This window comes from Oncorhynchus mykiss, chromosome 12 (genome assembly GCF_057628025.1).
Source record: "Oncorhynchus mykiss isolate SJ-2025 chromosome 12, ASM5762802v1, whole genome shotgun sequence".
NCBI lineage: Eukaryota > Metazoa > Chordata > Actinopteri > Salmoniformes > Salmonidae > Oncorhynchus > Oncorhynchus mykiss.
In genome coordinates this window covers 67,208,520-67,221,928 of record NC_143033.1, presented here as the reverse complement: position 1 = coordinate 67,221,928, position 13,409 = coordinate 67,208,520, and the positions used below count along the sequence as shown (strand labels likewise).

At 44.5% G+C, this 13,409-nt stretch overlaps 1 protein-coding gene across 4 annotated transcripts; it reads left to right on the top strand.

The window, feature by feature from the left end:
• The first annotated feature begins 50 nt into the window (after window positions 1–50).
• LOC110538002 (uncharacterized) lies at window positions 51–8,882 on the top strand. Of its 4 annotated transcripts, none has more exons than XM_090193058.1 (4): window positions 51–319; window positions 6,420–6,491; window positions 6,731–7,023; window positions 7,613–8,882. In XM_090193058.1, the coding sequence occupies exons 3-4, from the start codon at window positions 6,739–6,741 to the stop codon at window positions 8,327–8,329; spliced, it is 1,002 nt and encodes a 333-aa protein (XP_090049184.1). In that variant the 5' UTR covers window positions 51–319; window positions 6,420–6,491; window positions 6,731–6,738; the 3' UTR covers window positions 8,330–8,882. The 4 variants fall into 4 exon arrangements, with proteins under 4 accessions (XP_090049184.1, XP_090049186.1, XP_021480187.1 ...); XM_090193060.1 differs by lacking the exon at window positions 51–319 and adding an exon at window positions 2,427–3,869; XM_021624512.3 differs by lacking the exon at window positions 51–319 and adding an exon at window positions 3,938–6,100 and having other exon boundaries at window positions 6,462–6,491.
• Window positions 8,883–13,409: the final 4,527 nt, after the last annotated feature.

Sequence of the window (13,409 nt, the reverse complement as noted above, 5' to 3'; positions counted from 1 at the left end):
GTTTGGGCAGCGTCTGCTTTGCGTCTCTGCCCAACGCTGGTATCGTCACCACAATTGTCAGCAGTGAATCCCTGCCCAAAGCTGCGCAGCAGCGTTATGCAGACATGCTTGGTAAAGAATACAGAAGTGTCCACTTAATTTGAGGGCTGCGGGTGTGTCTTATAAGTGTTTGGAACGTAACATCAGAGCCCTTTGACAAAGAAGATCCTTCGCTGCTTTCGAGTAAAGAGTGCAGCTTCATGATATTTCTCCGGGAGAAGGCGGTCCAAAAGATGACCGCGGCTGGCAACTAAAACGACTACCAAACCCATAGTACTTTGTAAGTTGTTGGTACCGTATACTCAGACAGAGATATATATTTCATATTTCAGTCTTGTTTCACAGGAACTTTAACTTTAGAAATACTAGTAGATAATAGCAGAATCTACTGCACATCCAGAGCTGATTAGCTAGCGAAGGTGCTGGAGGCAAAAACTGGAGAAACAGGAAAATGCTATTACAATCTATAATGAAAGATCAGAATTGTATTGAAATTATGAGCTATCGCAAAATAAAATGTTTGCAGATCTTCTAGGCAAAGAAAACAGTTGGCTTAGAATCATAGGAGAGAGCCTCATATCACATGAATGTCTCTGGTCTCGTTTGCATGGTCAAACAAAAACAACTTAATGATTGGTTGAAAATAGATCCACCCACAATATACAAGCGTTGGCTGCAGGATGGAGTTGGTAAAAAGCAACTGCAGAAACTTGCAGTCAAAACTTCATGACCATAGATCACATGAGTTTTGTAAAGTTAATGCAGTCAACATGTAGTTGCAAGTCTGGTTATTTTTAACCCCATAATGCAACACACTTTGAAAGGTGGTGACCAACAATGGTCACCGATTTGACAAAGATAATCCGCTGGAAAGTGCGCATTGACTGTACAGTTTAGATGATTCAATAAAAATCAATTGTTAATGAAGAATAAACAATGGGAGAAGAAATGGAGAGACAGATCGTTCTCCATCCAGGGGAAAAGAAAACACAAGGAGGACATAGGAGGAGGTAGATGCTGGAGCTTCATGGGACATCAGAGGGCGTTTGTAAGGGCCATACTGGTTGTAGTCTCTCTTTCTCTTTTTTCTCAGCGCATGGACAGCACTGGGACTGGAAGACTTGGAGGAAGAGGGAAGTCCAGGGGAAGCAGAGTCGCTGCCACCAACAAGACAGCTGGACTACCACCTCTTTGTGGAAGTGGTGTTGAGAGCCACGGCCAGAGGGGCCGCCGTCGGGCTACTTAGAGGAGTAGCAGTCGTCTCATTGGTCTGGATAGCAGAGGTCCTGTCTGGGTCGCTTCGCTGCTCAACGCCCCCTTCTTGGGGCTTCTGATCGGGCTGGGGGTGGGTGCTGCAGATGGGGTGGACCGGGCGGTGGAGTTCCTGGAGCCTTGGGTGTGGTGGGAGGTTGTGGGTAATGAGGTGAGCGGGGCTGGGGGCCAGGTTGGCTGCAGTGAGTTGGGGTGGCCATTGGGGTTTGATGAGCATCTTGGCAGTCAGGGCAATAAAGAACGCGGTGAAGGGTGCTGAGATAAGGATGGTGCCGTTCCAGACCTGACACCAGGATAAAGTGACTAAGGGGGCATTGAAATTATATTGAATTCTGCTTATATCACACTACACCACAAACATAACGTTCAAATGCAGAGACTCTATGACCATTGCTTGAGGTTGGCGCGAAATCTGTTGCCTATCTCTGCTGCACTGTATCAGCACAATGGACGGCGCTCTACACACTAACGCAAGGCCGTTTTGGTAATGAATATAGGCTACAAGATTCATTTCCTTCAAAAACTATTCATAGTGTTACAGCCTGAATTAAAAATGGATTAAATACACATTCTCACCCATCTAAACATAATACCCAATAATTACAAATGAAAACACGTTTTAAGAAATTCTTGCAAATGTATTGAAAATACCGATACAGAACTTTCAACACCCCTGAGTCAATACTTGGTAGAAGCACCTTTGTCAGCAATTACAGCTATGAGTCTTTCTGGGTACGTCTCTAAGAGCTTTCCACATCTGGATTGTACATTGTTGCCATAGATTTCGATGTAGATTTAAGTCAAAACTGTAACTCGGCCACTCAGGAACATTCAATGCTGTCTTGGTAAGCAACTCCAATGTAGATTTGGCCTTGTGTTTTAGGTTATTGTCCTGCTGAAAGGTGAATTAATCTCCCAGTGCCTGGTGGAAAGCAGACTGAACCAGGTTTTCCTTTAGGATTTTGCCTGTGCTTAGCTCAATTACATTTAATTTGTATCCTAAAAAAAAAACTCCCCAGTCCTTAACGATTACAAACAAGCATACCCATAACTTGATGCAGCCACCACTAGCTTTAAAATATGGAGAGTGGTACTCAGTCATTTGTTGTATTGAATTTGCCCCAAAAATAACACTGTATTCAGGACCCAAAAACGATTGCTTAGCAATTTTTTTGGCAAAAAGTATTTTTAGTCTGTAGAGCCTTCCTCCTTTTCCCTCTATCAGTTAGGTTAGTATTGTGGAGTAACTACGATTTTGTTGATCCATCCTCAGTTTTCTCCTATCATAGCCATTCAACTCTTAACTGTTTTAAAGTCACCATTGCCCTCATGGTGAAATCACTGAGTGGGTTCCTTACTATCCACCAAATGAGTTAGAAAGGACGCCTGTATCTTTGTAGTGACTAGATGTATTGATACACCATCCACGGTTTAATTAACTTCATTATGTTTATCTACCAATAGGGGCCCTTGTTTGTGAGGCATTGGGAAAACCTCCCTGGTCTTTGTGGTTGAATCTGTGTTTGAAATCCACTGCTTGACTGAGGGACCTTACAGATAATTGTGTGGGGTACAGAGATGAGGTAGTCATTTGAAAATCATGTTAAACACTATTGTGTGACTTGTTAAGTAAATTTGTACTCCTGAACTTATTTTGGCTTGCCATAACAAAGGGATTGAATACTTGTTGAATCAAGACATTTCATCTTCTCATTTTCTATTAATTTGTGAACATTTCTAAAAACATAATTCCACTTTGACATTATGGGCTATTGTGTGTAGACCAGTAACACACAATCTCAATTTAATCAATTTTAAATTCCGCCTATAGCACAACAAAATGTGGAAAATGTCAAAGGGTGTAAATACTTTCTGAAGGCACTGTAGCTATACCCAGGGGAGTCATTTGGGTTTTTGCATTGGAATGATATTGAAATATGCTTATATCGCACTATACCACAATAAACATAAAGTTCAAATGCCAACACCATAGAGTGCTTTTGACCAAAAGGGACAGGTTGGCACGGAATCTCTGCTGTGCTCTATCCGCCCCATTGACAGTCCCTTACACATTAAAGCAAGGCCATTGAAAACCTAGGCTAGCTACGGAAGTCATTTTGCCATTCTATGCCCTCGATTTTTGCTGAAATGACACCACTGACAAGATTTTGATAAAAACCAACCAGCTAGATTGTTTCTTACCATGGCAGCATCATGCTGTGAGGATGTTTTTGAGCGGCAGGGACTGGGAGAGAGATCCTTGATGAAAACCTGCTCCAGAGTACTCAGGACCTAAGACTGGGGCGAAGGTTCCCCTTCCAACAGGACATGACCTTTTAACCACACAGCCAAGACAACGCAGGAGTGGCTTTGGGACAGGTCTCTGAATGTTCTTGAGTGGCCCAGCCATATCCCGGACTTGAACCAGATCGAACATCTCTGGAGAGACCTGAAAATTGCTGTGCAGCGACGCTCCCCATCCAACCTGACAGAGCTTGAGAGGATCTTCAAAGAAGAATGCAAGAAAATCCTCAAATACAGGTGTGCCAAGACTCAAGGTATGTAATCGCTGCCAACGGTGCTTCAACAAAGTACTGAGTAAAGGGTCTGAATACTTATGTAAATGTTACATTTCTGTTTTTTTTATTTATACATTTGCAAAATGTTTGTAAAACCTGTTTTTACTTTGTCAATACAGGGTATTGTGTGTAGCTTGGTAAGGGTGAAAGAACAATTGTTTTTAATACATTTTAGAATAAGGCTGTAACGTAACAAAATGTGGAAAAAGTGAAGGGGTCTGAATACTTCCCGAATGCACTGTATTTGCACGGGTGTTGCTGGGCCAAAGATGAAGTCGAGGGCCGACAAACCTTGCCAATATATCCTCCAACCACCGGCTTCAAGGGTATCAACACTTTTATACAGTGGGTTACCAACATATTCAAATGATTATTTACATATTTCCAAAAGTATTATTTTGATTAATTTATTAATTATATTTCATCCTTCCACAAGATATAGTCCCGACACAAATCTAGGGTTGCTACCCAAGCCGGCTGATCGTTCGTCCTATCGGTTCGGTTGCCAGAGACGCGACCCAGTCGTTTGTTCTAAATGTTCCATTGCCATACTGGCTGGCAACGTTTTTCTGCCTTGCTTGCAAGCATGCCAACTATGGCTAACTTAGTCACATTAAAAAGTGCAGCCAGAATAACAGCAAAGTGTCAAAGTTCACATATATCTCCGTCTGTATGTTTCATTGCCGGGTGAGAAACTACTCCAGTGTGAGAAAGACCCCTATATGGCTGGACAGGGTTGTGGAGAAACTGCAGCAGAATCTCTACCAAACAGTGCAAAACGTTGTGTCTGTGTTGCTTATCTCTTCACCAACTGTGCCACATTTAACAGGGTGAGACTGCACTACTGCAGTATCCAATGTGAAGACTCAGGGATAACATTTTGATTATACTAGTCAACTTGTGCTAATGAATGAATAACACTTTAATAATGTGCCCTTGTTTAATCTATAACAAATATGAATTAGGCCAAACAAGTTGTTTATTGCATTTCTAGCTTGTTTACTATGTTTTCTATACAAATGTGTCTGTCTTTTTTTTCTGAGGGATAATGCAGAGTTCCATGGAATGGGCGAAAGATTGAAGGATCTATTTGAGAGAGAGTTCAAGAGTACTCCATTCAGCATCCAACTTCAGGGGGCAGGCAGGCAGAGCCATGCACGAGATAGCGAAATCCTATTGGCGCATATTGCATATTTCCGTTAGGGAACGCCTACTACGTGAAGTGCGCGTGTGCAATAACTCGATTCGCCTTTGCACTCCTATACAACGGCATTTTTAAAAACGTTTGCAAAGGCTAAAGTCTACACACTTTAGTCCACTCTGTTCATAACATATTCTAGTTTTGGGAACAGACAACTTTGAGATCAAATGTTTCATCGGTGAGAACATTTGCAGAATGTCGGCCAAAATCCATCTCGTTCCATCTTCTCCCACTATCCGCCAGTAGTCTTCCTCTCAGTACCATATTTGGAAGCGAGTGGAAACGTCAAGCGGATGCTTCACATTTAAACAGCCAGTGAATCATCTGTCTCATTGTTCCATCTTTGATGTCACCTTCATAATTCTTTGTATCCGCTTTGTACGTGCGGTTCTGTTGAGGAGAATGTCAGACAGAGCAGCAGCGCCCTCTTCAGGGCAGTCTGGGCAGCGTCTGCGTTGCGTCTCTGCACTCGTGCAGGGCCTGCGCACGCAAGTACACGTCACCACAATTGCCAGCAGCGAATCCATGCCCAGAGCTGCGAAGCAGCGTTGCGCAGACATGCTTGGTAAAGTACGCAGCCATTTCCCTTCAGCTTGTTGTAAAGTCACAGGTCCGAGAATGCAAATACTGCAATAGTGGCTGATGTTGGGGTTTGTAGGCGAATTTCTTTATCGAAATGAAAGACTAAAACTTTTTCCTTCTCATAAGCATTGAGAGAAACAGCCACATAGGCAGCCTATTTAGACGTGGTCGAGCGATTCCATAACCAAGACAGTGCGCATGGTAGACGCGGTAATGTCGTTGAATATCACTGTGAAAAGTGAAGACTCCGAGTCCTTTGACGATGAAGACGAATCATCTTCGCTGCTTTCGGGCAAAAGAGCGACGGAGTCTGCAGCTCGTCATGATATTTCTCCGGGAGAAGGCGGTCCAATAGAAGACCATGCAGGGTATTCAACACAGCATGGGCGGCTAGCAACTAAAACGAACAGCAAACCCATCGTACTGTGTAAGTTGTTGGTACCGTACAAGTAAGACAGCGAGAGCATATTTTTCAGTCTTGTCTCACAGGAACTTTAACTTTTACTTTAAAAACACTATTAGATAATAGGCCGAATCTACCGCACACCCAGAGCTGAATAGTGAAGGTATTGGACGTAAAAGGCAAACCTGGAGAAACAGGAAAAAGGCTCTGCACACTTTAGAAATATTTGTATAATCTATAATGAATGATCAGAATATTATTGATATTATGAACTATCGCAAAAATACTAAACTGTATTTTGACGGTTTTGCATGTGACACCTGCCTTTCTTTCTGTCCACTAGATCCTGTGAGTGCTGACCGTTTCTTTTCCTCTACTTCTGCAGATGGCAAAACCATCTTAAAGATAGCTCCAGGTGAGTCCTATTTCTTCCCGTTAAAGAGTGAAGGAGATAGAGGGGAGTAAAATAAAGAGGGCACATCAAATAAATATAACTCTTCCTATATTTCTTGGTCTAAGCACCTACTGTAGATGTACCATTTATCTGCAGCACCCAGAACCATATCTCGCATGCTGGCTAGCTGATCGAGCGACTTAACAGTACTTATATACTTATTAAACATCCCTCTTCTCCAACCTCCTTCCTCTCCTCAGCCGCAGTCATGACCCTCCCGACTCCTCGGCCTCCTCCCCAGGTTTCCCCAGAGTTCTCCTACCAGGCCATCGTGTACTTGATCGAAGCAGTGGGGCGCCGCTGGAGCCTGTACGGGACCCGGGAGCGTTCGCAGCTCTTCCAGAGCGTGCAGAAGGAGTTGGAGGAGCAAGGTCATTGTCTTCCCGTTGAGAAGATCCGCCGCAAGTGGAACAACTTGATCGTCACCTACAAGAGGGTCAAATACAGAGGCAGGGAGACCGGCCAGGCCAGAACCTCCTGGGAGTACTTTGAGGTACTTGTTTGTTTTATTATGATCGACGTGTGTTGTTTAGCAAGAAAACCGATGCGTGTGCATCTTCTGGGCAAAACAGACAGGGGTTGGCTTAGAATCATAGGATTATTGAAACTATATTTCGTCTCCAAATGTTTATTGAAAACACAATAAGCACTTTTTGTCTCTCAAATACATCGTGCCAGTTGTTAGCTAACTAGCGCATTTGAGCCATATTATCATAGACGTGGTATAAGTCAAAACACCTTAAAACATGACATGGGTATCACAAGCAAAATACAAGCCACCTACAATGCCCCACATGGCAGTTTCTTGTCATTGTTTCGAGCTAACGGGCTGTTCAGGATCACAGCAACACACATCCTTCTACTCATGCGTAGCTCACGCATCATTTTCGTGACGTTGTCAGGCAACCGTCTCTTCATTTTGTTGAAAGTGTTGTTCTAGTGGTCTTGTAGTGAATGCTCATTAATTCTAGTGACATTGGGGGTGTATTATGAAAGTAAGAAACAAAGCTGTCCAAGGGTGCTAACAAGACCCTCTTATCTCAACATTCTGTCTCTTTCTGTCTCTCTCACTCGCTCATAAGATGATGGATGCCATGCTTGGTGACACCATCGGCGCCGAGACCACTAGCAGCCCTACCCTAGTAACCAGCATCCCTAAGGTGAACGTCGCCACGGAAACTGCCAAAACAGAGCAGAAGCCCCTCCTTCCCCATGGCAACCTCATCACTGCATGCACTCGGACACTCACCCTTGTCCCCTCCTCCCTCCCACTCCACACGCCAGTTCCCTCCACCCTCCCTCTCTACACCTTTGTCAGATCCCTCCCTCCCCCCGTCCGCTCCTCCCTCCCTCTTCCCACCCCCATGGACACGCCCTCCCCCAGGATAGCCAATAACACAGACCCTCCACAGCCAAACCCCTCCCCTGCTCCGGTCGCACAGCCCCCTGCCTCCCGTCACATCCCCTCCAACCTCAGCCGCATAGACCTCCGCAGAAAGAAGCGCTGTCGCTTCTCCTCCAAGGGATCCTCCATTACCTCCCTTCTGGCCCAGCAGCAGAAGCGAGCAGAAGAAGGCACCTCCTTGCTGCAGGAGTTCCTGAGGAGGCAGGAGGGGCAGGCCAAGGAGGAGCAGGGGCGTCGCAGCAGGATGGAGGCCCGGGGGAGGAGGCGCGAGAGGAGGGAGGCGCGCATGGCAGAGTCCCTGGGTAGGATGGCCACGGCTCTGGAGCTGCTTTCCTCCAAACAGGACACAGTCATTGCCCTGCTGCAGAGACTGGCTGAGAGAGACAGGAAGTGACAGTCATCGCCCCGGGTTGTCACTAACTTCTATAGCCACAAAGCCATAATTATGGCTAAACCCCGCCTATTTTTACTATTCATCTTCTTAAATTTAGATTTTTAAACCTAACATTAACCACACTACTAACCTTATGCCTAATCTTAAAATAAGTACAAAAAGCTCATGTTTGTTTTCATGAATTTTGAGTTTATGGCTATATAATCTAGTGGAAACGCTGCTGCAGAGACTAGCTGAAGTGACACTGTAATTGCCCTACTGCAGAGCCTGGCCGAGAGACGGGGAGGCTGACTCAGCATGCGACCGAAGGGTACTCTTTTTCCCTATATTGTGCACTCTCTATGAGCTTAAAACCCAGTGAAAACCCACCTTGTGTCCCAGGTCTAAATTGGTCCCTGATTAGAGGGGAACTGGGTTCGAGGTTCATATTCGAATTTGCATAATGTAAGGAATAGGGTGCCATTTCGGACGCTAGACTCAGATAATGTTAATTGATTGTGTTGTAGAATTTACAATGGAATAACAATTTTGATTGATTAAATGGTTAATTAATGATTGATCATGATAATCAAAGTAATTTACAATAGCAGCATTTGTTTGCAGCAGTTATGTTTGGAAAAACCGGTGTGGTGAGTGGAAACCACAATTTAGGCTTACACAGATGGATAAGGATTGTGAAATAGTAGGTGAGACTTGTTCTCACTAGTCTGGCATCTGGTCCAACCAGTAACTCCTGAAACACACACACACACACACACACACACACACACACACACACACACAGCCTTCTCAACGGTTTGATTGTCAGGCAGCATGTATGAGGCCGATTCAGACCGAGGCAGATGCAGACACTCTGAGACAGGCTAACAACCATAGAGAACAGCACCTGTAGCTACAGTAAGTGAATTGTTTGACAAAGATTATTTTAAATGATAGCAATGTTTTCTAAATTGGTGTTTTCATAGTGTTGCCGGCTTGTAAAAAAAACAACAGAAACATACTGTATAGTCAAGGTGCGTAAATCGAATCATTGAGGATGACACAAAAGTCTCGACTTATTTCCATCGTGGTTCTCTAACCTATAGATGCAACCAGTACCTCAGTGATGGAGAGGGATCTCCTTAGAAGAGGCACCTTCAGTGGTCAACATGAGACAGACTGAAGGAACTGATCCACTCTGAGGGGGTGGGGATATCAGATAACCAAATTCTGGTTTCACCTTTCGCTAAGAAAAACAGGTTGCCTCAACTCATCCAATGGAGACAGAAACAATGAGAGGGTGATTGACTGTACAGTTTAGGTGATTCAGTAAAAAACAACAATTGTTCATCAAAAACAAAACGATGGGAGAGGGAACAGAGAGAGACAGATCGTTCTCCATCCAGGGGAGAAGAAAATACGAGAAGGACGTAGGAGGAGGGGGTAGATGCTGGAGCATCATGGGACGTCAGTGGGCGTTTGTAAGGGCCACACTGATAGTGGTGAGTCTGGGAGCTCTCTTTCTCTCTCTTGGAGCATGGACAGTACTGGGACTGGAAGACATAGAGGAGGAGAGTCCAGGGGAAGCGGAGTCACTGCCACCAGCAAGACCGCTGGACTACCACCTCTGTGTGGAGCTGGTGTTGAGAACCACAGCCAGAGGGGGTGCCATCGGGCTTCTGAGAGGACTAGCAGCGTTCTCAGTGGTCTGGATAGCAGAGGTCCTGTCTGGGTCTAATGGCCTGGTTGCATCGGTCCTCCGCGCCCCCTTCTTGGGTCTTCTGATCGGACTGGGGGTGGGTGCTGCAGATGGGGTGGGCAGGGTGGAGGAGCTCCTAGAGCCTGGGGTGTGGTGGAAGGTTGTGGGTAACGGGGTGAGCGGGACCGGGGTGGGGGCCAGGGTGGCTGCAGTGAGTGGGGTGGTCATCGCTGGTTTGATGAGCATCATGACGGTCAGGGCGGTGAAGAATGTGGCAAAGAGCGGCGAGATCAGGATGGCACAGTTCATTACCGTGTCAGTGGCTGTGGGGGCTGCTAGGATGGTGCTGTGTTTGGCTCCTGGGTGCATGGCCACAGGAGCCTTGGTTGTATCCATCCTAGGGACACGGAGGGACCTCCACAACTTGGGGGCCCTAGTTGTGCTGGGGTTGGGGTGGTGTGCAGGGCAAAGGTGGCTTGGTGGTGGTGGTGGTGTGTCAGTTTTCTTGGTGTGGGATAAATTGGGGCAACTCTCACCCAGACATCTAATAGGAAGGTTAGTGGGCTTGACTGTAGCTGTGGTTGGATCCATGTGCCTGGGGTTCTCTCTGCAGATGTACTCAGCTCTGGTCAGTGTGTTACTGGGTGCTTCTATAGCCTTTCTGTCCTGGAGGGGTGGGGAGGCTGTTTGTAAAGTTTTTGCTGAGGTGGTAGAGAGATTATTTGTAGCTATAAGCATCAATACATATCATGGACAAGAAGAGAGACTTTTCAATACCTTTGGATGGGGAAAGAGGCCTCTCGATGCTTGACATATTTGTCTTCTAATTTTGTTGTGATTAATTACTGTGATTAGTTGTCTAAAATGCATTTATTTCCCGACATGACTGTTACAAATGTTAAAAGTTTAGAATTTGTCAAATAGGGCTGCAGAAAGTACATTTTGTAGTGAACTTTAATATTTGCAACCACAAAACACAATAAAACTACATACCCTTTTCCAGAAAGGAGCACAGTTTAGAATTCAGAATACAGACGGGTGTAGTAGCTAGCCTGTAGAATGAACAAGACTATGAAAACAACATGATTTCCACTAGATGGCACAGCCACAAGGTCAAATTGTCTATCCTAAAAAATTTATGAAAATAAAAATGTGCTTTTTGGTCTTAATTCAAGGTTCGAGTTAGCCACAAAGTGTTGTTAGGCCTCTGTGCCACCTGGGAGCCTAAGGCACCGCAGTGCTAGAGGTGTCACTACAGACCCTAGTTCGATCCCGGGCTGTATCACAACCAGCTGTGATCGGGAGTCCTGTAGGGCGGCACAGAATTGGCCCAGCGTCGTCCAGGTTAGTGGAGGTTTAGCCGGGGTAGGCCGTTATTGTAAATAAGAATTTGTTCTTAACTGACTTGCCTAGTTAAATAAAGGGGTTAAGTTTAAGAATCTTTATTTTAGAAATAGGCAGGGTTTCTGACTTTGTGGTTGTGGTAAATGTGACGACCGGAAAACATTGTGGGACAAGCGCCAAGCCAGAGATATTACAGAAAAGTAACTCCAAACCACAGGAGATTGGTGGCACCCTAATTGGGGAGGACAGGCTTGTGGTAATGGCTGGAGCGGAATTGAAACCGCTTAAGGATCTGCACCTTTTGTTCAATTTTTGCCTAAAATGACATACCCAAAAACGAACTGCCTGTTGTTCAGGCCCTGAAGCAAGGATATGCATATACAGTTGAAGTCGGAAGTTTACATACACTTAGGTTGGAGTCGTTAAAACTAGTTTTTCAACCACTCCACACATTTCTTGTTAACAAACTATAGTTTTCGCAAGTTGGTTATGACATCTACTTTGTGCATGACAGAAGTACATTTTCCAACAATTGTTTACAGACAGATAATTTCACGTATAATTCATTTCGTCACAATTCCAGTGGGTCAAGTTTACATACACTAAGTGGACTGCCTTTAAACAGCTTGGGAAATTCCAGAAAATTATGTCATGGCTTTAGAAGCTTCTGATAGGCTAATTGACATCATTTGAGTCAATTGGAGGGGTGGATGTATTTCAAGGCCTACCTTCAAACTCAGTGCCTCTTTGCTTGACATAGGAAAATCAAAAGAAATCAGCCAAGACCTCCACAGTCTGGCTAATCCTTGAGAGCAATTTCCAAATGACTGAAGGCACCATGTTCATCTGTACAAACAATAGTACGCAAGTATAAACAACATGGGACCACGCAGCCATCATAACGGTGAGGAAGAAGACGCACTATATCCTAGAGATGAACGTACTTTGGTGCGAAAAGTGCAATTCAATCCCAGAACAACAGCAAAGGACCTTGTGACGATGCTGGAGAAAACCGGTATGAAAGTATCCATATCCACAGTAAAACGAGTCCTTTATCGACATAACCAGAAAGGTCGCTCAGCAAGGAAGAAGCCACTACTCCAAAACTGCCATAAAAAGGCCAGACTATGGTTTGCAACTGCACATGGGGACAAAGATTGTACTTTTTGGAGACATGTCCTCTGGTCTGATGAAACAAAAATAGAACTGTTTGGCCATAATGACCATTATGTTTGGAGGAAAAAGGGGGATGCTTGCAAGCCGAAGAACACCATCCCAACCATGAAGCACGGGTGGCAGCAATCATGTTGTGGGGGTGCTTTGCTGCAGGAGGGACTGAAGAAACATGTCAAGACCTCAGTCAGGAAGTTAAAGCTTGGTCGCAAATGGGTCTTCCAAATGGACAATGGACAACCCCAAGCATACTTCCAAAGTTGTGGCAATATGGCTTAAGGACAACAAAGTCATGGTATTGGAGTGGCCATCACAAAGCCCTAACCTCAAGCCTACAGAAAATGTGTGGGCAGAACTGAAAAAGCGTGTGTGAGCAAGGAGGCCTACAAACCTGACTCAGTTACACCAGCTCTGTAAGGAGGAACTTATTGTGGGAAGCTTGTGGAAGGCTACCTGAAATGTTTGACCCACGTTAAACAATTTAATGGCAATGCTACCAAGTACTAATTGAGTGTATGTAAACTTCTGACGCACTGTGAATGTGATGAAAGAAATTAAAGCTGAAATAAATCATTCTCTCTACTATTATTCTGACATTTCACATTCTTAAAATAAAGTGGTGATCCTAACTGACCTAAGAGAGGGAATTTTTACTAGGATTAAATGTCCGGAATTGTGAAACTGAGTTTAAATGTATAAGGTGTATGTAAACGTCTGACTTCAACTGTATATGCATACGGTACCATTTGAAAGGAAACATTTTGAAGTTTATGGAAATGTGAAAGGAATGTAGGAGAGTATAACACAACAGATCTAGTAAAATATAATACAAATAAACTTTTTTTTTGTACAATCTTTGAAATGCAAGAGAAAGGCCATAATGTA